At 37.9% G+C, this 23,376-nt stretch overlaps 1 protein-coding gene and 1 long non-coding RNA gene across 4 annotated transcripts in view; one reads left to right on the top strand and one right to left on the bottom strand.

Annotated features, from left to right (window-relative positions):
• Positions 1 to 23,376, top strand: part of LpR1 (Lipophorin receptor 1) — a 138,629-nt gene that overhangs the window by 90,514 nt on the left and 24,739 nt on the right. For 2 of the 3 annotated variants that reach the window (XM_067145022.2, XM_067145021.2), the window contains exons 8-11: positions 8,379 to 8,597; positions 11,271 to 11,625; positions 13,271 to 13,469; positions 15,392 to 15,499. In XM_067145022.2, coding sequence (XP_067001123.2) covers positions 8,379 to 8,597; positions 11,271 to 11,625; positions 13,271 to 13,469; positions 15,392 to 15,499 — 881 coding nt within the window. The remainder of the gene's footprint in view (positions 1 to 8,378; positions 8,598 to 11,270; positions 11,626 to 13,270; positions 13,470 to 15,391; positions 15,500 to 23,376) is intronic. The other variant, XM_067145023.2, reaches the window with a different exon arrangement.
• The window catches only part of LOC137500401 (uncharacterized), a 35,443-nt gene that overhangs the window by 6,000 nt on the left and 6,067 nt on the right, over positions 1 to 23,376 (bottom strand). The window contains exon 2 of the long non-coding RNA XR_011018022.1: positions 20,585 to 20,637. This is a non-coding gene — a long non-coding RNA (uncharacterized lncRNA). The remainder of the gene's footprint in view (positions 1 to 20,584; positions 20,638 to 23,376) is intronic.

A 23,376-nucleotide genomic window follows, 5' to 3' on the forward strand; every position in this document is an offset into this window, starting at 1 on the left:
GAATGTACTAAAATGGTACTCAAAATGCAATATATCTTCTTAATTGTTGAAGATAGCACTTATTACACTTTAGGCAACAAGCTCTGTGTTTACAAAATGAATAATGCAATAATGGAAGTCATCCTTTGTGTTTTTTGTTGCAAATTCCTATGAAGGAGCTTTACATTATTTTGCTGTCTCTATTCTTTCCTATTTTTGAACTAGCAGTGGCATGTAGTGAACACATTTTTTACCCCAGCTGCAAATTATTTTGTAATTTTAAAGAAAAAGCAATCTCCACCCCCACCCCTATATCTCTCTCTCTCTCTCTCTCTCTCTCTCTCTCTCTCTCTCTCTCTCTCAAGCCACCAATTTATAAACTCATTTGATAGTCAAGTGGAAATATAACAAACAGATTAGATAAATAAATAAATAAGGATATTAACCCATTAGTGCCTCAATTAATTTATTGTGTTTTACCACATGTTTGGTACCAAAATAAACTAATGAAATAAGTTTCAGAATTTTGGGACAGCTAGGTTGCCATATGGTAATGCTAGGTGCTTGCACTACCTATTTTTTAACAATGAGTTTTGATAGAAGAATTTAGGTTGCAGAGTAGTCTGTTTGATGTGGAACAACAGTGTTGAAAAATCTCGGTATTATTTATTATAAGAATATGAGATATCCCTTTTTATTCACACCACAGCTAAAAGAATAAAGGAAAATCTATTTGTTTGCAGTACAGAGACACATATATGTATTTTTTTTTTTGCCTGTCAAAATGAAACTCTCACTGGAACAATAGAATAAAATCAAAAATAGGGAAATGGAGAACCAAAGTACTTCAGATGCAGTTACACATTATAGAGTAACTAAGTAGTCAGTATTTTCTGAGGCAGATAAAAGCCTTCCCTCAATACTTGTGCATTCGGCACAGATATAGAGAATGACAATCTTTTCCTGTCTTCGTATCATCCTGCATGTCCCAATAAGAACATTTGGAGGGTAACTTATTGTATCCAGAAATGAAAAATATGGTGATAGAGCAACAAATTTCATCAGAAGTTATTTGTGGGTCTATACAATTTAAAAACATTGCAAACCGGTACTTTATGGTCTCTTGAACTGAATGTTCAATCAGCTGGTTATCCACAAACAATTAAAAAATGTGAACAATATTCATGGATTTGTACTTGCTGTAATTAGGCTCCGGAAATGTCTACAGTCACCCTATATCAAAATCAGCCCCTTCCGTCTATCTTGGTTTGTAATTTGATTTATTATTTTCTCTATCAGTTACCCGCTCATTTGCAGTTTAAGATATTGAAACAGATCTTGCATCAGTAGACACAAAAGGCACTTCGTCCTCTGGTAACACACCTTCACCATCATCACTAATCCTAATTCTTTCATTATTTACAAGCTTCATTTCAGCACTGGCACATAACTGTCAAAAGCTGAGATTTTCAATAAGCCCGCCATTATCATCACCAAGAGCCCTCGTCTGTAACTACACTTACATCGGATGTTTCCACTAAAACATCACTATTGAGATCTTCAGTCAGTAGCATATCCAGTGCTTCTGAAAGGGAAAATATCTTCCTGCAAGGAAGATGTATGAATTAGCATAAAGTAAACATGATCCGACAGCTGCAGAAATTTTACTGAATATAAACACCTAGCGTTGCCATGGCAATGCTAATGATTCAGCACGCACCCGTACTATTTCATATGCTTACAACATATATAATTAAGTGCGCACAACACTATTGTAAACATAATCTAATGAAACAACTTCATTTATAAATTTTATACCCTTCTTACGCGAAGCTGGCAGCCATTTTGTAGGAATCTGAGAATAACCAACAGTCCACTACTCCTTGTAGATTTTAAAATTAAATAAACTTTATTACTTGATTCTATAAACACATCTCTGTCGGATGACACCATAGTCTTACAGATTCTTTCTATTGCCAACAGTACTAAAAGAAAAAGGTGCGAAAATCGTTGCAATATGGCAACACATGGCGCTAACGGGTTAAAGAACTTCCTTATTACAACTCTCTTGAATAAGAATCTTTTCAACCACATAGTCGCACAGCAGTGACGATACCATAACAAAATAATAATCGTATGGCCTCGGCTACCGTGTGCAGACATTTCAATTTGACGCCATCTGGCTGTCTGCTCGTCAATTTTGACGTTCCGTTTTACTCTCGGCCCACTAGAGGGCAGACAGAGTAAATCAGATCTCTCATGGGCGTCTATGGCTGAGATTTAATTAATTTTGTCGGGTAAATACCAAATGTATCACCAGAGATCTTTTATATGCCGACATCATAAAACATGGAGTGTCGAATGGACTTTTTTCCGCCCTTCAAAAATCAGACTACCTCTGCCGGGTTTGAACCCGCTATCTTGGGATCCGGAGGCCGACACTCTACCACGGATCCACAGAGGCAGCTTATACCATAACAATTTAAGCTACAGCAGATTTTTAAAAATGTACTTAGAGTTTCACCCACTGATGCTTCGTAATCGTATAGTCATGATTTTCACAGAAATATGCAGGGACTAACTTCTTGTTTTTAACCTAAAAAGCTAACCTAAACTGAATGAGCAAAACTTAGCCGGTATTTTAGCATTGCCGAAGTTTTACAGTTTCACTCTCTTACTGACCGTAGGTACAGCAACGACAAATGAGGGGTAGTATTCCTCACAAAGTATACGACTGTTATATTCATGAAGAATGCCATAGAACTCGCGAAAACTTCACCTATAATCCAAGAGGAATGCTACAGAAATACACAATATACCATCATTATAAGCAAACCCACTCGTACAAAGCAACCAAATAAAAAATTATTTTACTTTGCACTTATCTCTGTGTTTATGCTGGACAACCTAAATATTTTTCTGTGTGTTTTGAAAAACGTAATCTACACATGCCATCAATAAATAGCTACCAAAAACTTAATACGTGCCGAAATCCAAAAATAAAATAAGTACTTTTATTACAATTGATTTCATGAAATGGCTGTTTCTATTAACGAGACTATCTGCAAGAGGCTATATTGTTTAATCTTGTGGCCTCTGGTGTGTGGCGCTGAACACTTAGTGTTATCTATTACAACTAACATGTACCCAAGCTAGCTGCCCTGCTGCAGTAAGACTCTGTGAATCTGCAGCGAGGCCAACAGCTATCACCCCTCCACTCGAAGAGAAGGAGACAAAGTGACTTGAATTTCACTGGGGTAGCTCTCTTTCGTGCCGTCAAAGAAACCCAGCTTGCTGGAGAGACCTGGACTGGAGTAAAGCGAACGTGTTATTGAGACAGCTGTACTTGCAGTGACTTAGCTCTTTGCAGTTTTACTTGATAAAGGAACATTCTAAGAAATAATAAGAAAATGTAAATACAAAATTTTATACCCCAGCAGTGCAAGCAGGGTTTCAGTGCACACCACTGTGAGCTAGTGTGTAAATGCTCCAGCATTAATTGATGTTATACTGCATTCCAACTGTGCTGGGAACATCGCCCACAAGTGAGCACCAAGCTGCAAGACATATTGAAAACACAACACCTTTCATAGATGGCCTGTCCGGCTACATGGTTAGCATGCTGGCCTTTGGTCACGGGTTCGATTCCCGGCAGGGTCGGGAATTTTAACCGTCATTGGTTAATTTTGCTGGAACAGGGGCTGGGTGTATGTGTTGTCTTCATCATCATCATTTCATTGTCATCACAATGCGTAGGTCGCCTACGGCCATCAAATCAAAAGACCTGCACCTGGCGAGCCGAACATGTACTCGGACAGTCCTGGCACTAAAAGCCATACGCCATTTTGTTTTTTCTTTCTCTCTCTACCCGCTGTAGGTGGGGGACGCAGACGAAGAATACACCCACAGTATCCCCTGCTTGTCATAAGAGGCAACTAAAAGAGGCAACCAAGGGATGATTGTATTAGAACCATGAAACTACTTGTGTTAAGTACCATCATGCAGGGAACACCATGGGTCGCCTTTACTTGCGAGTAGTACCACTGTACTAGGTACACAATAGGTTTGTGATGAATAGCAGCAGAGTGTGGTTCACTGTGGGTTTTTAGTACACCTAGATGAGGAACACCATGGGTTAGCATTGCCTGTTGAGTGGCACCATTATGTGAGAAACACCATAGGTCTGGGTTACCTGTACAACGTACGATACCTGTGAGTAGTACCATAATGTGTGGAACGCAGTGAGTCTACACTACTTTTAATTAGTACTGCAACATGAAAAATACCATGGTTCTACTTTACTAGCGATAAGTAGCATTATGAGGGGCCGTTGACCTGGATTTTGGACCCCTTTAGACGTAAAGCATCGTCATTTCAAGAATGTGCTTTTGAAGCAGTCCCTTGGTCAGTAATACTGTTGTTTTCAGGTAGTTTCTGGGACAGTGGGGCATTGTGGATTGGATCCACTGATTGTTTTAAGTTCATATTCATTGTTGATCATAGTCTTTTTGAATTCTACACAGTGGATCGATTTAGGAATGTTTTTTTAACTTTCAGTAACTTCTTGTGAATTGGATCTGCTGATTATTTTAAATTTATATTCATCCATTCATTCTTCATCGTCTTGTTTTGAATTCTGGTCAGTGGATGAATTTTTTACTTTAAAATTGTCGTTACATTTTGTACCATTGGGGGCCGATGACCTCTAGTTGTTAGGCCACTTTAAACAACACGCATCATCATCATCATCATCATCATCATCGTCGTAATAGACGGCCTGGATCAGGTTGTCCATGGTCTGTATCAACCAGAGATGACAGCTGTACAGGCTAGAAGATATCTGGTAGTGTGCAATGTTTTTATTAGTGACTGCACAGTTTTCTTTTAAATGGCATATGGCCTCCATAGAGGATTGCTGCAGCTCTTGCAAGTTGATCCCCTATAGACGACCTGTGTATCTGTGAAGATGGGGCCCTGCCTAAGATGAATTCTAACACTGAAGACGGCATGAAACACCTAGCTCCCAGCCCACAGGAATTAACCAATGAAGGTTAAAATCCCCAACCCAGCCGGGAATTGAACTCAGGATTCCTTGGACCATTTAGCCATGAAGTTGTCCAGCGGACAGTGAGAAGAATACTGAGAGAGGCAGCTCTGTGCTTGAGAAGACCTCTTACAGGTCCCCAGTTTACACCCAGCATAGTTAACCAATCTTCAATTTGCTCGAGAACATCGGAGTTGGACACAGGAACAAACGAGCAATTTCCTCTTCAGTGATCAATCCATATTCAATCTCAGCTCCGCAAATGGCAGGGAAAGGGTGTGGACGAGACCTGGAGAGCATTACACCACCTGTACCTCCTCAGCAAGAACATCCGTCTGGCTTCTTGGCTGAAAGGTGAGTGTCTTCCCTTGCCTCGGGGACTGGGTATTGGTACTGTTCCCAACATACCTGCAACTCGCACAACACTATCCTCCACTGTAAAATGGCAGATGCCGCCTATTCTTGTCAAAGTGCCTGCTTTACAAGGGCTGCACCCGGCTAGAAATAGCCACAAAATTATAACAGCAAGAACATTCTGATGGTTTCTTTACGGTATTGTTGTGGGGGGTGGTCATGCCTGGACTGAGTTGTTCTTTGAAAATGGGGCATTAAATTCCCACCCGTACTTACAGGAGATTCTTCCTGAACATGTCATACCGGGAGAGTTGGCCATGCGGTTAGGGGCGCGCAGCTGTGAGCTTGCATCCGGGAGATAGTGGGTTCGAACCCCACTGTCAGCAGCCCTGAAAATGGTTTTCCATGGTTTCTCATTTTCACACCAAGCAAACACTGGGGCTGTACCTTAATTAAGGCCATGGCCGCTTCCTTCCCATTCCTAGGCTGTTCCCGTTCTATCGTCGCTATAAGACCTATCTTATAGCAAATAGCAGAACATGTCATATCTTTTGCTTCTTATATTGGTGAAATCTTTGTTCTAATGCACACCACCACCCATACTCACGCTCGGTGCATGTCAACGTTCCTAAAGGAGAGATGTATTGTCACTTTGAGTGGCCAGCGTTAAGTCCTGACGTAAACTACACTGAGCACTGTGGGACTGGGCCCTATACCACAAAGTGAATAAGATGAAAGTTGTTATTGCTTCAAATGATGGTAATACCTATTGTTGAGTGTCCAGAGCCATTTTCAAATGTTTGTGCACTTCTTTAGCGGCCAGGAGTTAGTTTAAGTGGTGGTGTTGTAGGAAGGCAATTCAAATGTGGTCGAAGGATCAGTTGTGCGACTTCAATTCGCTCCCATTTTACATGTTAATTCTTGGTTAAAATGATGGTTTTTGTTTAAATAAGTGTATAGTAAGATGTAATAAGAGATGCCTCAATAATTCATGAAAATATTTTGCATTCAGAATAACATTTGGTGCATTACATTTACATTTTCCTAAAAAGTGCAAGTGTGACTCATGTTTTGCTGATTAGTATATATGAAATTTTACATTAAACTTCCATTTTGAGCTACTCTTTACCTGTAAGATTTCAGTCAGACATGTTTGGACATTGTTCTGCACTGTTTCACTAACTTCTATGATAGACAAACCCTTGACATTTAATAACAGAATTATACATCTGAAAGCATCCAACCCAGTGATGATTAATGTATGTCACAAAAAAATAATCACTTGTGCAGTTTACTTGTCACCAACTGCCTTATTATATCAGCAATAATAAAATAAAGAAGAAAATTTGTAAAACTGAATGTAAGCATGAAATTAACAAAAAGGACACCTGAAATATTTAGAAAATTTCTTCATACTTTAGTTACGATAAACTGTTACAATACTATAGATATTCAGCACACCAGTGAATCATTGGATGATTGTCTTTATCATCATTTACCCTCATCCATCTCCTGCCAAGTTGGGGTATTTATAGCACTTCTCCATCTTCCTCTTTCCTTCCACCATTCCTCTTCCACGATCTTGTCTCAGTCTAAATTTTGTCTTTTTAAGCCGCTCTTCACGGATTCAATCCACCTTGTTCTAGGTCTTCCTTCTGCTCTCTTGCCCTCGCACTTTGCCTCCAGCATCTGTCTTGGAATTCTATTCTCTCCATCCTCTTTACATGTCCAAACCACCTTAGTTTATTCTTTTCAATTCTGTCATTTAGCTTTCCTCTCCCAACTTCCTTCCTAACATCTTCATTTCTCACTCTCTTTCCTTGTCTTTCCTATCATACTTAGGAATTTCATTTTACTGGTTTGAATTCTACTCTCTTGTCTACTAGTCAAAGTCCAAGTCTCAGCTGCATAAGTCAGTATGGATACATAGTACATTTTGTACATTATCTCTCTACTTTTCATTGGTGCTTCTTTGCTCCAAACAACTTTTCTTACCCTTCGAAAATGCATTCCCCTGCTGTACCCTCCTACTAATCTCCATGTCCACCCTAGCATTTTGCATTAATTCACTTCCTAGGTATTTAAAGCTGTCCACAATTTCCAGACTCTGACTTCCAATTTTCACAGTGCCCTTTCCTTGCCTTTCCCCTCTTGACATAACCATAGTCTTGCTTTTATCTGCAATGATTTTCATGCCATACTTCTCAATTTCTTCGTTCAGTACATCTAGTTGTTGCACTTCTTTGCTGTTCTTTCCCCAGATCACATCACCATCTTCAAATAGCAGTATCTTCATCTCTTTATCTCCATAGGCTTCCTTTGTTTCCTTTACATTTTCGTCCATAACCATAATAAAGAAGAGGTGACAGCACACTCGCCTGTCTTGGTCCAGTCTTATTCCTAAACTATTCTGTCTTTCCAATTGGGGTCAGTACCCTGCGTGTATTTCTGTTAAATATCATTATATCAAACAACTAAGAGGCACCTAATTTTTTCCTTTTCAAATGTGCCTTTGCTTTTGTTGGACTTCTTCCAAATTGATCACTTATTTTTGTAATGGCAAGATTACTTTCCATGTGAGTAATTTGAATTAATTTTATTTCCTCCTTTATAAATTACAATTGGTACTCTGCTAACTTCACATATTTTTTGATACAGATACAGAAAGAAAGAAAGAAAGAAAGAAAGAAAGAAAAAAAGAAAGATGAAGTCCAAGTAAATGCTGCTATTTCTGTGTATATTCTAGTAAAGATGCTGATAATTATTGCACATTATTTCAATTTAGGGTATGTTAGCTGAAAGGCTTTGTCACTTGCTTCTTGCAAAGCAGCTATGGTTCAAATCCCTACCAATGTATTTTTGAAACTAAGTGTCCATCACCTTCTTACGGCTCAAATTCCAAATAAAACTGGAGGTCCCATGGCTATTATCATAATAGCAACAGTCTCATAAAACTGCAAGCTGACTTTTATTTTTAAAATTTGAACTGTGATTGTTCTAGAGCTCCAATTGATGAAGGCAGTGAAAGAACTGTCGTGATCAAGAACGACTTGACAACATCGGATGGCCTTGCTGTAGACTGGATTTACAATCACATCTACTGGACAGATACAGGGAAGAACACCATTGAACTGGCCAATTTTGAAGGCAACATGAGAAAAGTGCTGATTAAAGATGATCTCGAAGAACCAAGAGCTATTGCTGTGAATCCTCTTGATGGGTAAGTTGTAAATAGTCTGAACATTAATTCAGCTAAAAAACTGGAATGCTATACAGGAATGCTATACACTACAGAACAAGAAAACATGACTACTAGTTTTGAACAGCTAATTACTGAAACTTTGCTTGCTTTTTTTAAAAGTCATTAGTCCACAGACTTCTTTAACGAAATTCCTTCTGTGCTGAAAGAATCATCTCAATGTAATTTACTTATAAATTGAATATTGTTTTGCCTTATATGCTGATTTTCTCCATGAAGGCTGCTGCCAGTTGCAATATCCTGGATTCACCTGGATGAACTCCAAAATATTGAGTTATTTTCTGAAAGAATATTTTAACACCTTCAACAACTCTTAAAGCATAGGAAAGAGGTACATATTAGTAATGAGACATTCTAATTAATGAATCTGAGACGATTAAATTTGTATGAGACAGAAAAGCAACTGTCAACTAACTAAATGGATTATTATTATTATTATTATTATTATTATTATTATTATTATTATTATTATTATTATTATTATCATTATTACAGTAGAACCTTGATTATGTCACTCAATAAACCAATTATTGGATTACCAGACCATTTTTACTTCTTACATAATAAATCATTTAATGTCGATCAAGAAATCAATCTCAACTAAATTCACGTGCCTGTTAGAACTTTTTAAAATGTTGCATGTTTTATAAATTTAAATACGGTAGAAGGTATAAAGCATCCAAGAAGAGACACTGTGCAAGGCTAGAGTTGCCATTCACTACTACACATGACATTCTTGTCTGTTGAGTGAGCGGGAACCTTATGGGAATGAACATCACGAAAACGCTTCAAATAGAAATACAGTAAGAACAAGTTGAATGGAATGTCTGTCTTTACCAATTATTTGTTTGCTTATTCCTTAATTACAACATATAATTCAGGTTCTCCTGCACTTCTTCTTCTACTTCTTAAGTGTATGGCAGTAATGTGGAGTAGTAATGCACTTTGATGAAAGAATTTAAAAGATGATATTGAAAGTTATATTTCTTTGTCAGTTTCATTACAACATTATTCAATGTTTCTGCTCCTTGCTGATAGTTATACAGTGGAACGTCGGATTGCGAGTAACCTGGTCTACGAGCGTTTTGCAAGACGAGCAAATATTGTAAATAAATTGTGACTTGATAAGCAAGTGAGGTTTCGCAATACGAGCGTCACGTGTACGTACGTTTCCACCTCCCCTGTGCCTTTGTTTTCCCCTCCCCCTGCCACTCTCCTTCCTGGGAAAGTGTGTGTAATCATTTCCCGCGCTGGACTTCAGTTGGCGTGCCTCGCTCGCATAGTCAACACCATACGAGTGTACATGTTTTGTTTCTGTCATCTGTGATATAACTGTTCTGCAACGATGGGCCCTGTGAACGAAAAGAAGGCTAAAAAGGAATTCGGTCGGAAGAAGGAGATGATTACAGTGGATGAAATCTGTTCAATGACCATGCAATGTCACATTTTCGTGAAATCCTCTAAAAGAGGATAAAGCAACAGTCATTGGACAGGTTCCTCGTTAAAGTTGCACGAAAAGAAAACACTTCCAATGAGCCAACCGATAGCAGTGATTCCGTTGTGAAATTCGTGCTACACAGTAACTCTTCTCATGTCATCTCTCGTCTCCCTCACACCAACAATGATTCTATTGTAAGGTAAAGTGCAGTTTAATTGTTTTACGTTATATTTTGGTTTAGAAATGTTATGCGAATAAATGTTTTTGTGTTGTGGAGGAATCATCCGAGTTTCAATAGTTTCTTATGGGAAAATTTGCTTTGATATATGAGCGATTTGGATTACGAGCAGGTTGCCGGAACGAATTATGCTCGCAATCCAAGGTTCCGCTGTACACTTCTAAGATGTACAAAAATATATTTGATTATAAGTAATATTTTGCTATTCAAGCATTGTCAGCAAATTTAATGAAATGCCTACAATGGGAGGCTAGTGCGGGTAGTTGGAGGAACAAAACAAGAAAGCCAAGGGCAAAAATGAAAACAAATGGACAAACTTATCACACTCGCATACACTAATATGAGCTCTTCCATCAACAATCCAGGTTTCTGCAGATCTTCCTCATTTCCCAAGTTTGTAGGGTATCTGCGAATACCACTGACAGGTCACAAAGAAGCTTGTCAGGGCTGAGAAGAAACACATCTGTAAGAAATGGTATCCATGAGGGTACAGTCCTTTTATGAAAATTGAATGAATGAATGAATGAATGAATGAATGAATGAATGAATGTAAAGAATTTGTCCTTTCTCTTTTTCCTTTTTCATGTTCGTCCCTGATTCTCCTCTTTTATTTTTCCTTTCTTTCTCTGTTCTCAGTAACGGTAGTGATATGAAGCTTAATCTTGGAATGGAATTAAAATAATAAGAAACAATTCGATAAAAATCTGCCTTGTTCTACTGTATACAGCATACATTTCATAGAGAACCACTATTTTCATATCCTTTTTGGTATTTTTTTTTATTTTTCCTTATACCCAAAAACATTTGGAACTCTTACATTTTTCTTTTAACACTGTTAAGAGATGATGGTTGTCCTCGTGTACTTCATCATAAAACCACCACCACCATTACTTTTCATCATATTTGACAACATATTGGGTGCAGGAAATATTTCTCATTGTATTTTGATTTATTCTAGTTGGATGTATTGGACCGACTGGGGAACCGAACCCAAAATTGAGCGTGCTGGTATGGATGGCGCTCACAGACAAACAATTGTATCCTACGAGGTAAAATGGCCGAATGGTTTGACGCTGGATCTGGTTCGTCATCGTGTATATTGGGTGGATGCCAAGCTGAACGTTATATCCTCTTGCAACTACGATGGTAGTGGACGAAGAGTTGTTCTCTACTCGCCAGATACCCTGCAGCACCCGTTCTCTGTGACTACCTTTGAAGACTGGGTGTACTGGACCGACTGGGACAAGCAGGCTGTCTACAGAGCCAACAAATTCACTGGCAAGGATGTCTCGCCGATAACAGCTACACACATGGTAAGACACAGAGTTGTATAAAGAGGCCTAACATCTAAGGTCATTGGCCCATTGGCAAGTTTTAATCAGCAGATAGTGTTAACTGATTTTAACCTCCCCCTGAAATCCTGTCCTTCTTCTTCTTATGTATGTAGTTTAAACCCAGTTTTACGGACTGATGCCTTTCCTAATGACAACCATTAGTAGAGGTATTCGTAAGTCACTGTGCGTTGTTGTTTTCTACCTTTCAGCAAGCTTCCATGAATTCACTAAATACACTATGTGATCAAAAGTATCTGGACACCTGGCTGAACATAACGTACATGTTTGTGGCGCCCTCCATCGGTAATGCTGGAATTCAATATGGTGTTGGCCCACCCTTAGCCTTGATGACAGCTTCCACTCTCGCAGGCTTACGTTCAGTCAGGTGATGGAAGGTTGCTTGGGGAATGGCAGCACATTCTTTACAGAGTGCTGCACTGAGGAGAGGTAGCGATGTCGGTCGGTGAGGCCTGGCACGAAGTCGGCGTTCCAAAACATCCCAAAGGTGTTCTATAGGATTCAGGTCGGGACTCTGTGCAGGGCAGTCCATTACAGGGATGTTGTTGTCGTGTAACCACTCCGCCACAGACCGTGCATTATGAACAGGTGCTCGATTGTGTTGAAAGATGCAATCGCCATTTCCGAAGTGCTCTTCAACAATGGGAAGCAAGAAGGTGCTATGATAATGCCACACAAAACAACTGTTGGCACTACACGCGCTGGCAAATGATGTTCACCAGGCTTTCGCCATACCCACACCCTGCCATCGGATCACCATATTGTGTACAGTGATTTGTCACTCCACACAACATTTTTCCACTGTTCAATCGTCCAATGTTTACGCTCCTTACACCAGGCGAGGTGTCGTTCGGCATTGACCTGCGTGATGTGTGGCTTATGGGCAGCCGCTCAACCATGAAATCAAAGTTTTCTCACCTCCCACCGAACTGTCATAGTACTTGGAGTGGACCCTGATGCAGTTTGGAATTCCTGTGTGATGGTCTGGATAGATGCCTGCCTATTACACTTGACAAACCTCTTCAACTGTCGGCGGTCTCTGTCAGTGAACAGACGAGATCGGCCTGTACGCTTTCGTGCTGTACGTGTCCCTTCACGTTTCCACTTCACTATCACATCAGAAACAGTCGAATTAGGGATGTTTAGGAGTGTGGAAATCTCGTATACAGACTTCTGACACAAGCGACACCCAATCACCTGACCACGTTCGAAGTCTGTGAGTTCCGCGGAGCGCCCCATTCTGCTCTCTCACGATGTCTAATGACTACTGAGGTTGCTGATATGGAGTACCTGGCAGTAGGTGGCAGCACAATGCACCTAAGATGAAACACGTATGTTTTTGGGGGTGTCCGGATACTTTTGATCACATAGTGTACCTCCACAATTCTCTATTTATAAGCAGCCTTGTTTAGCTCAATCATTAGAAACACAGTCTAACCACAGCAGTCATTATCTCCCTCTATTTCTCTATTAATTTTTGTGTTATAAAGCCAGATAATTTTATATTTGATTATTACAACATGTGGTTCCCAAAGAGTTTATACTGTATTTAGTGTCTTTTAACTTCAATTAATATATAGGGGTAATACTTATATGATATTTTCAGCTGCAGAATCCAATGGTAATCCATGTTTATCATCCATATCGTCAACCTGATGGAGAGAACTTCTGCCAGGCTGTAAATGGTCACTGTTCACACCTGTGCTTGCCAGCAGCACAAATAAATCCTCGTTCTCCGAAGATCTCGTGCGCTTGTCCTGATGGGCTTCAATTAATGCCTGATGGATTAATGTGTGCTGAAGCTGGTGAGTTACTCTATATGTATTTCCTAAATTGATAGCAAAAGCTCACTACTTACAAACCAAATACCTATAGCTATGAAATGCTCGTGGTATTTAAAAGGCAGCCATAATGTTGCCTCTTTATAGATAAATCTTATATGTTGGCATAGCAGTTTCTAGTCGTCTATTTTCCAAAAACAGTATAAAAGATAATTTTAGCTTTTTAGATGTGGGAGGTCATGATTAAATTCAGATATTTTTCTTCATATCATGAATATATCTTACTTCATTCAGTAACTACATACATACATACATACATACATACATACATACATACATACATACATACAGTCCCTTCCATCTTCTTTTCAATGGTACTCTGAATCCTCATACTCAGTAGCCTATAGATCGGCAAATCTTAAACAAATTTTCTGGTCTCATTACTGCTCAACTAAAGCATACTGTTCTCTGAAACTTACGTCCCAGCATACAGATACATTTGCCATCTCAATAGAACCTACCAGCTACGATAGGACAGAAATGGTGAAGGTATAAATGAGTGATCGTTTCCTTTATGTAGCCTTTAATTATGCCTACATATGAAGTAAATAAGACATCAGTCCAACATGTACAGAAATGATATTCATTTGCAATTTTTGTTCAATCATTTGAAAATTAAGTTCAAAGTCTTCCTCAAACACCTTAATATGTAATCGTCAATGTTATTTCTGGAGAAAGGAGTCTCCATATTGATACAGTTACTCAGTTTGAACACTTTCAAGACATTTCCTCTCTCAACTGCTGCTGCTGTTATTATTATTATTATTATTATTATTATTATTATTATTATTATTGGCTGCTCTGCAGCATTCATTATAAATAGGTCACATGACTCTTCTTGATATTGTGTCGTAGAAGGCAATGGTATTTTTAATCGCATTGCTCTTATATAAAACGGTTGTCTTGTGAGCTATTAGGTTAGTCTCGAAGGAGCGTTTTTTTGTCGTGCAGGGAACTTAAGATACATGGTCGTCACTGTTTCTAGTGTAGCTAGGTTATCCTTTGATAGGTGTTCCCAGATAATGTCTAAGGTGTATGTCATAATGGGGTATGTTTGTACAGACTTTTCTCTCAGCTGCATGCAAGTTATTAGGAACACTCTGTCTTACATATATCAGAATATTAATGAAAGTGTTAGTCACTTAGCAACCTGCTAAGTTCAGAATGTATTGTGGGTAAGGGTAAGCCTTTGCATGCAATTAATGGAGTGATCATTTATGACTTAATTTTATGATTACTCGAAGCTGGCTGAACTTTGAGGCATATCAATGTCTCATGATTCACCGGCAGGTAATTTCGGAGAGAATAAAACAAAAATGAAGAAAATCGGTCGAGTAGAATGGATGGTTGGAGGGATGGATGGATTTTCCAAAGCTGTGTTTAATAAACTCTTTTAATATATTATTATTATTGTTATTGTTGTTATTATTATTATTATTATTATTATTATTATTATTATTATTATTATTATTATTATTATTATTATTATTATTACTACCTGCCTATGTACCCTGAGCACTTCAACTTTAAGTATGCTTTATGATTTATTGTACATTAATTAATCTTTAACAATATTTTTTTCTCTAATTGGTGTAAGATACCAGTGTAAAATGTTTGTGTGTCTTGCTGAAGAGGTATTATAAATTTGAATGTCAATGCTTTAAATATTTTAATCAGCACCATTTTCAGTCACAGTGGAAAACCAGATAATATTTATTTTACTGAAAGAGATGTTAAATGATTTTTGGTCCTCATAAAATTTCATTTCAGAAACTGGTCAACTGCTGAGAACACAGTCTGGTTTACACCCTAGCAGCATTCGTAATTTGAGACAAAATTGTTAATAAATGTCCTTTATCATTTTTCCTTGACTATTTATTTTTCAGTTAAAACCACAACTACTATTTCAAGTGCAACAAGATACGAGAATAGAGATTCGAGTTCGTGGAGCCCAAATACAAAATCCACCACCAATTCCAATTATAATATCCTGAGTGAGTATGCAGCACACCTTCACACCTATAACCACCCTTTCCCCGAACACCATCTAGGAATGGGACATTAGTAATAGTTTACTAAAAGAAGAAACCTCGCTGCAGTGGCAATAACACTTTAACAATTAATGCATGTTTTTATATTGCTTTCTTTTTATTTCTTTGTTGCATGTTGTGAATGTTGTATGATAGAACATTATTACTTGCTTGCATTATAAACCTACATTATAAGAGGTGAATGGGCTACCTAATGCTATGTTCTTGAAATAACAGGGAAATATAGATAGAAAACCAGTAAGAACTTTCAATAATATCAAATACACTACACAGTGAAAGATATATCATTGGTTCTCTGTGCTTCAGTACACACTAGTTTCCTTCAACAGAAAAAAATAACAGTTTTTTTCACCCACAAAAGATAACTTAGTTCTGCCAACTTCATAAATTTCTTTTCTGTATTATGTTCATCAAACAAGGGTAAAATATAATAATATATCATATATGAAACTGAATAACAATGAGTGTGTTAGATTGAATCTCATGGCCAAGGTCAACAAAGTTATACATATTATCAGTTATACAGTAAAATTTCATTAATTCTAAGTTGTTGGGATGCAAAAATCAGACTTTGAATTACATGATTTCGAATTAACCACCAACTCGTACTTCAGAAATGCCAACCCTTGCTGCATCACAGAATATTCTAAGACCCATTACTGCACGCAATTAACCTTGATTCACAGTTTAAATATTTCAAATGCCATGGAAGAAAACTATATCCAAGAAGGTGCATTTACATTATTCAAAAATGGACTTGGATAAATCACTGGCAAAACCGGGCGAGTTGGCCATGCGGTTAGGAGCGCACAGCTGTGCGCTCGCATCCGAGAGATAGTGGGTTCGAACCCCACTGTTGGCAGCCCTGAAAGTGGTTTTCCATAGTTTCCCATTTTAACACCAGGCAAGTACTGGGGCTGTACCTTAATTAAGGTCACTGCCGCTTCCTTCCCAATCCTAGGCCTTTCCTGTCCCATCGTCGCCATAAGACCTACCTGTGTCGGTGCGACGTAAAATAAATAGCAAAATAAAAAAAATCACTGACAAACATAACCTTCTCCAACGAAAGAAAAAACAGACAATTCAAAGAAGAAGAAAAATGCTTTATTTTTTGGGTTGCTGTACTCTTTGCATGTTATAGATGCCTTGTACTTCCACGACACCCGTAAAACATAGTGGCTTTCCTATGACGAGGGGAGGAAGTCTCTTGCTTCTGTGTACATTGCAACAAGGCACAATAACCCCCTCCCTTGTTCGATTTCCTGCCTGGCACTTCTCTCCTTCAAAACCATATGTCTGTTCGGGCTCAGCATTTAAAAGACCAATACAGTTTTATTGGCATTAACAACATTGTTCGGTGCATACGAATTGATTATATGAGCCACACTTTTTCGCCAACTGTCGGCATCGCCAGTGTTCGCGGATATTGTTTGCCTGCTACGTGATATTGTGGCATTCCCTAAAATGCTGAATACAAAAGTAGTACAATTTTACTGAAACTTATCAACTATGAAGCACACTGTAGTCACACCGAAGTGAGTGAAAGTACGAAAAGCTACCCCAACACTTTCCGGAAGACTTGTTCTATTATGACATGGATAAATTTTGAATTCAAATTACCCCATAAAATACTATACTTTTTTAAAACATAAAGGCAGTTTTGAATTAAGACCGAATTTTGGGAATGGGACCGATATTGTTCTTCGAATGACGAATTATCCGCATTTTGAATTAAACAATTTAAATAGTATACAAAATCATACCTCATGTTTCCGGGAACACGAGCTTCTTCGAATTAGGTATGATTTCAAATTAACTTATTTTGAATTATCGAGGTTCTACTGCATTTCTTTGATACTGTATGCAGCACATTGCACACTATGAGGGACAACATGAATTGCATCACCTTGTTGAATTACTGAAACTATCTTGTTATTAAAAATATAAGAATTACTAGCTGTTACCCATGGCTTCACTCGCGATGATAAAGATTAATTGTTTCTCAGTACTGCACTAAGATGTGTAAAATCTCGGTGAAAAATTGCATTTCATTTACCCCAGAACCTCTTTGTAAACCACATTGGTGGCACTGCGTTTTGGGGCTAAGATGACTAGGCTACTGAGAGAGCTAAATCTGGAACATGCGACATGGAACTCTACATGTGAGAAACAGTCCTCTTTTAAGTCAACAAAAGTTTTTCTTTCTAAAGCAGATTCCAAATACCAATTTTCACATCTGTAAAATCTTAATTTTTACCGGGCGAGTTGGCCGAGTGGTTAGGACCATGCGGCTGTGATCTTGTATCTGGGCGATAGTGGGTTTGAATCCCACTGTCGGCAGCCCTGAAGATGGTTTTCCATGGTTTCACATTTTCACACCAGGCAAATGCTGGGGCTGTACCTTAATTAAGGCCATGGCCGCTTCCTTCCCATTCCTAGGCCTTTCCTATCCCATCGTCGCCATAAGACCTATCTGTGTCGGTGCGACGTAAAGCAAGTAGCAAAAAAATAAAGGGTAGGCCTAAATCTTCATTTTTGAGATATAAGTACCTTCATAAAGAGAATTCAACTCCTTCACTTATTTTCGATATCCAGCTGAAGTTGATTTTCTGAAAACTAAAAATACTTGTTTCTTTTATTTTTAAAGGGAATTAAAAATACCAATTTTCACATCTGTAATATGTTAAGTTAATGACAAATACTGTAGATATACTCATTTTAAGAACTGCCCCACTCCTTGGCTGAGTGGTCAGCGTTGAAGCCTTTGGTTCACAGCGTTCCAGGTTCGATTCTGGACTGGGTCGGGGATTTTAATCACGTATGATTAATTCATCTGCTTCGGGAAAAGGTTGTTTGTGTTTGTCCCAACACTCTCCTCTTCATATTACCATATTTTAGAGAGATATTAAAATAAATTTGATAAGAGTTGGCTCTCAGTGACATGGAGCTTGGCACAAGCCAGAAAAGTGAGGCTTACATCATTCCCTCCACACTGGGACTTGTGTGGCTGTTGTACTTCAGATCTCTCAATTTTTGGCTCACAAGAATTACTGTACCAGCATAACTGGTACAATTTGTACGTATCACTACAATCAATTGAAGTTAGCTTGAAGTGTAGCAGGTTGTCAGTTCAGTTTGTATATTGGCCATATGTAATCAGATGGTGTTTTTTAAATGAGGGAGATCAGAAGTATACAATATGGATAACTATTTTCAGTGGCATTAACTAGTTTCAGCATACAGTGTAGTGGGTATCTTAATATATTTTAATAATATATTGTTAGTTTTCCATGATATGTCCCAGGATATATCTATAATTAACTACATTTCTTCCTCCAGTACAATGTGGGCTGCATGTGTTGCAAACAACAGCTAAATTAGAATGGCTTTATACGTTTGTTGTTGGTAGTTTACTTACTTAACGTATGGAAGTCACTTGTGTGTTGTGCATTTAACTGCATGAAGAGCAAAATTCAGGAAGTCGCTGATAGTCTTCAGCGTAATCATTAGCTCTTGAAACTTTTTATTTCAACAGATCCTATGAAAATTAAAATAGTGAATTTTCCTTCATGTTGCCTCAACTGGTTATACTGTGAAAGCTACAATGATTTTGAAATGTATTCAGTTTTGTTTTATGGCTGTTTGCTCATAGTGCAGAATGAGACAGTACTTCTGCAGTCATTTCTGGTGTGGACAAATAATTTTAAAAATAAATACAATTAATTAATTACTTACTTGCAGGATGGATCAATACAAACCAAATAATATTATGATTATGAAATCACAGCATATATGAGAAGAGTAGTACCACACTATTCCAAATAGTGCAAGTTTAAAATGCCTAGAGCCTCCCATATATGATCACAAGTATTCCATTCACCCAGCCAGCTCTTTACAGCTGAGTGAAATACTTGCAGAGGAATCCTATTCATAGCTTAAGATGTTGCATCTAATTTTGTTTTGGTTTTCAACACCTTATAATTGGAATAATTATGAAGATGATCAGAGCAGACCTTGAAATAAATGGATTTCAAAGAAAAGAAAGGAGTTCAGAGCAACTGGTGGAAAATTTAATAATCAGAGAATTTGAAAAATTATGCCCTGATCAAGGCAACCTATTAAATACAATAAGAATTTTTAGTTATATTTCAGACAATACAGAATCAAAGATAAAATTTATCACCTATAATTATCTCAGTATCACTAAAATTCTGCATGTGCTGGTCTGACATTAAACAATTAACAAGGGAGGAAAGGAAAATTGTGCACTCATTTCAATACATCTATACAGAACACTTAAGGGCCAGTTTCTGGGTCCAGGCTTTATAAGTCTAGAACTAAGGTAGTCTACACTAAATTTAAACTGGGGTTTTAAAATGCATTGCTAGGTCAGTTTTTAGTTGCGGGTTAAGTCATGACAGACTAAGTGAAATTTTAACCTCAAACTAGTTCATTTGAGGACTAAGAGCAGAAAAAGTTACATTTTACTGTTTGATGTTGGTTGTGCTTATTCTGAGGAGAAAAAAAGTGATTGCAATATAGTGTAGCACATGTGAATTCATTATTAGTACCGCATTTGTGTTGTTTGTGTCTGTGTGTTTATTCGACATGAAAACATGTCTCAAGTTAGAAAACTCAACCGAAGAACCAATTTTCACAAAACTGAATTAGAGTACTTAACCATACTAGTAACAAAAAAGCCGCAGGTTGAAGGCAAATTACACAATAAGAAAAATGAGGACATTAAGAAGAGAACTTAGGGGGAAAAATTTGCACCGAATTGCACTGTGTGAAACGAAATATTTTTACTTTTCAGATAATTACACAGAATCATCTTTCTTTGTTTTACCTGTTATGGAGGAAAATATTGAGCCCTCCACTGAGTCGCTTACTGAGACGCCTCATAATGCAGATGGTAGACAGGTTCCTGGTACCAGTACTTCTGTGAACACATCGGCGTGGGCAACAACAACAATAAGAAAAATTGTAAACAATGCTCAGGAGTACCATGAGGCAAAGATGAAGTACCTGAAAGAAGAGCATGATATGAAGATGCTGGTACTTGCTGCGGAGTTGGCATACTGGAAAGAAAGGAGGAAGCAGTCTTTAGATTGTAAAATTGTTGAAAACAATCTGTAGTAGAAGTGATTATTTTACATTTTATTTTAAATCCTAACATATTTTTATTGTTATTGATTGTTCTACCCATACAGTTAGCTGAGTATGTTTGTTTGTATTCATTGTCATAAAATAAACACAACCTCTAGAATTTGAAGGAACTGGTTCATATTTACGAAGGAGATTCACATCAAGTGTCTTTGAACGAAATCATCTCTTGACCTCACAGCCTCTTCTGCTGTAGATTGTACTCTCCATCACCAGCTTCATTCTCTTTCTCATAATCTTCTTCCTCTTCTTTCCAGTTTCTTTCAGGTTCATCCATGGCAAAGTCCTCTTGCCCTCTTCCTAATCCAAAATTATGTAGCACAGCACAAGCCAGAATAGTTATGCAAGAACAGTGAGGCAAAAACTGCAGTGGGTTGAGAAGGCACCTGAAACAATTCTTCCAGAGTCCAAATAACTTTTCTGCACTTGATCTAGCATACATCAAAGCTCTCTGGTATCTCATTTGAGCAGGCGTAGCACAGTTGTGAAAAGGTGTAATAAAAAACATGCTACATTGGTAGCTCTTATCTCCAATTAAGATGACATTCATCTCACTGCATTCAAATCTTGCATACAATGAGGAATTTTGAAATATCCTAAAATCATGGGACTTTCCCTTCCATCTAGCAACAATGTACATAAATTCATTTTGTACCCTGGTGGCCGCTAGCTCGTTTCTGGAATAGTATCCTTTGCGGTTACGAAACTCCTCCTTTTCATTGGAAGAAGGGCCAATAATTGGAATGTGTGTTCCATCAATGTAGCTTAGTACCCCTAGAAAATCAAATCTTGTCAAAGCTTTCTTTCGTAGAAATAGCTTAATCATTCACAAGAAACCGTACGTAACCTCTCCTCAGAGTTCGACAAATTGCCAGTGAACGTATCGGCAAGCTGACGACTCTGAAACTTCTATGAAGTCACCAGTTTCATGAAGGAATGTACCATCTGCAAAAAAATTAATCCTAGGAGTACTTTTTACCAAACAGGAACCAGACATCCTCTTGCTGTACCTACATCTAAGCTGGGAGCAGACAAATCAGTTGAGTAACATTTTCCTTTGAGAAATGATACTGATCTACAAACTCAGACAAGTCAGCAAAAGGATTATTGCCAACTTGACATCGAAGTCTAGGTCCTTGATTTTGAACATATTCTAAATATCCTAGGAAATCCATTGTCACTGCACCGAAATATAGGTTCGTCTGTTTATGTCCATAACTAAAATTATATTCATGCTCCCTAGGGGGTCCAAAATAAAACTAAATCCTGGACTAAAAGATTTTAGTCCAGACTGCAACTTAGCAACTGTCATGGTCTAAAAATAGTCTTGGACTAAAAATTCTCTGATCGAACAAGCTAATTTTTAACTCTAGGATTAAAATGAGCTTTTACTCCTGGACTAGTGCTAATCCTCAACTCAGAAACCACATCTTAGAAATATTGGAAGGAAATTTGTTTTGTAGATATCCATTACTTCATTAATAAAACAATATGATTAATCTATTGATAACAGAGAGAAATATATTTTAAGATATAATGTGTATGGAATTTGGTACTCCATTCAAGAGTGTAAAACATTTCAGTAGTTCGTTTGCTGGTTGTTTGCATGAAGTACAAGAAATTTCAAATTTTTGCAAGTGAAGCAATCTGTAACACTGAAACATAATGAAGGGAGAGAAAGATCTGTTATGCTGGCAGATTAAAAGCATTTTGATGGGATTGGTTCTTTGCGGACATTGATTCAAAATGAAAGATCACACCTTTCATATCAGAACACAAATGTCGTCTGCCTGGTACTTATCACATCATGGTATTATTGTATACAGCTAGAGACCTCGGGAACCCTTTCAGATCACACTGGGTGTAAATCAGGGATATGTGATCAGACTATGTTCTATATATTTGCAAGGATTGTACTGCATCTTTTTGAGGAAAGACTTCCTCTGTGTGTGGAAAAGGATATCCATCCAAATGGTCTGTTTCTACTTGGGAGATAATTACATTTTAACCTTAATAGATTGTGAATCAATAACAAAGTACCTTCAACGTCAGTTATCAAATTCCAATCCGCAAAAGACCATGTATGTTAGTCGATACGGAGGATGACTAATGAACTGTTTTGAATCTGTTGAACCAAGCCTATATGAATACTGACTTAGAACTTAACATTAACAAAAGTACAGTACTTTACCAGCCAGCACCATACTCTGAGGTAATGCTTTCCATCATGGTCAATGATAAGACCAAACACTTCCTTTACCTTGGCAGCCACTTCTAGCATTGATGCTGAAATACTGTATTGCCTCAGATGCACTAATCTGGCTTTCGATAGACTCTGCAAGAGGGTAGTAGAGAAACATGTCCTCACGTGTCGAGACCACTGCAGTTGCCAACACCTAATTATGGGTGCAAGACTTAAACTTCGTAAAGGAAAAATGGTATGGTAAACATAAGCATCTTGGAATAGGCCAGTACCACAAGCATTGAGGCAATGGTTATCAGACATGAACTTTGATGGGCCAGCCACTTTGCCTGCATTCCTAACACACTCACCTTGAACAATTGAGAACACAATCGAGAAGGAAAGCAGAAGTGATACAACAAGTGACAAGTTGATTTTGGCTACTGGGAGGATGTTGTGTTTGACCAGCAAT

This window comes from Anabrus simplex, chromosome 4, assembly GCF_040414725.1.
Source record: "Anabrus simplex isolate iqAnaSimp1 chromosome 4, ASM4041472v1, whole genome shotgun sequence".
NCBI lineage: Eukaryota > Metazoa > Arthropoda > Insecta > Orthoptera > Tettigoniidae > Anabrus > Anabrus simplex.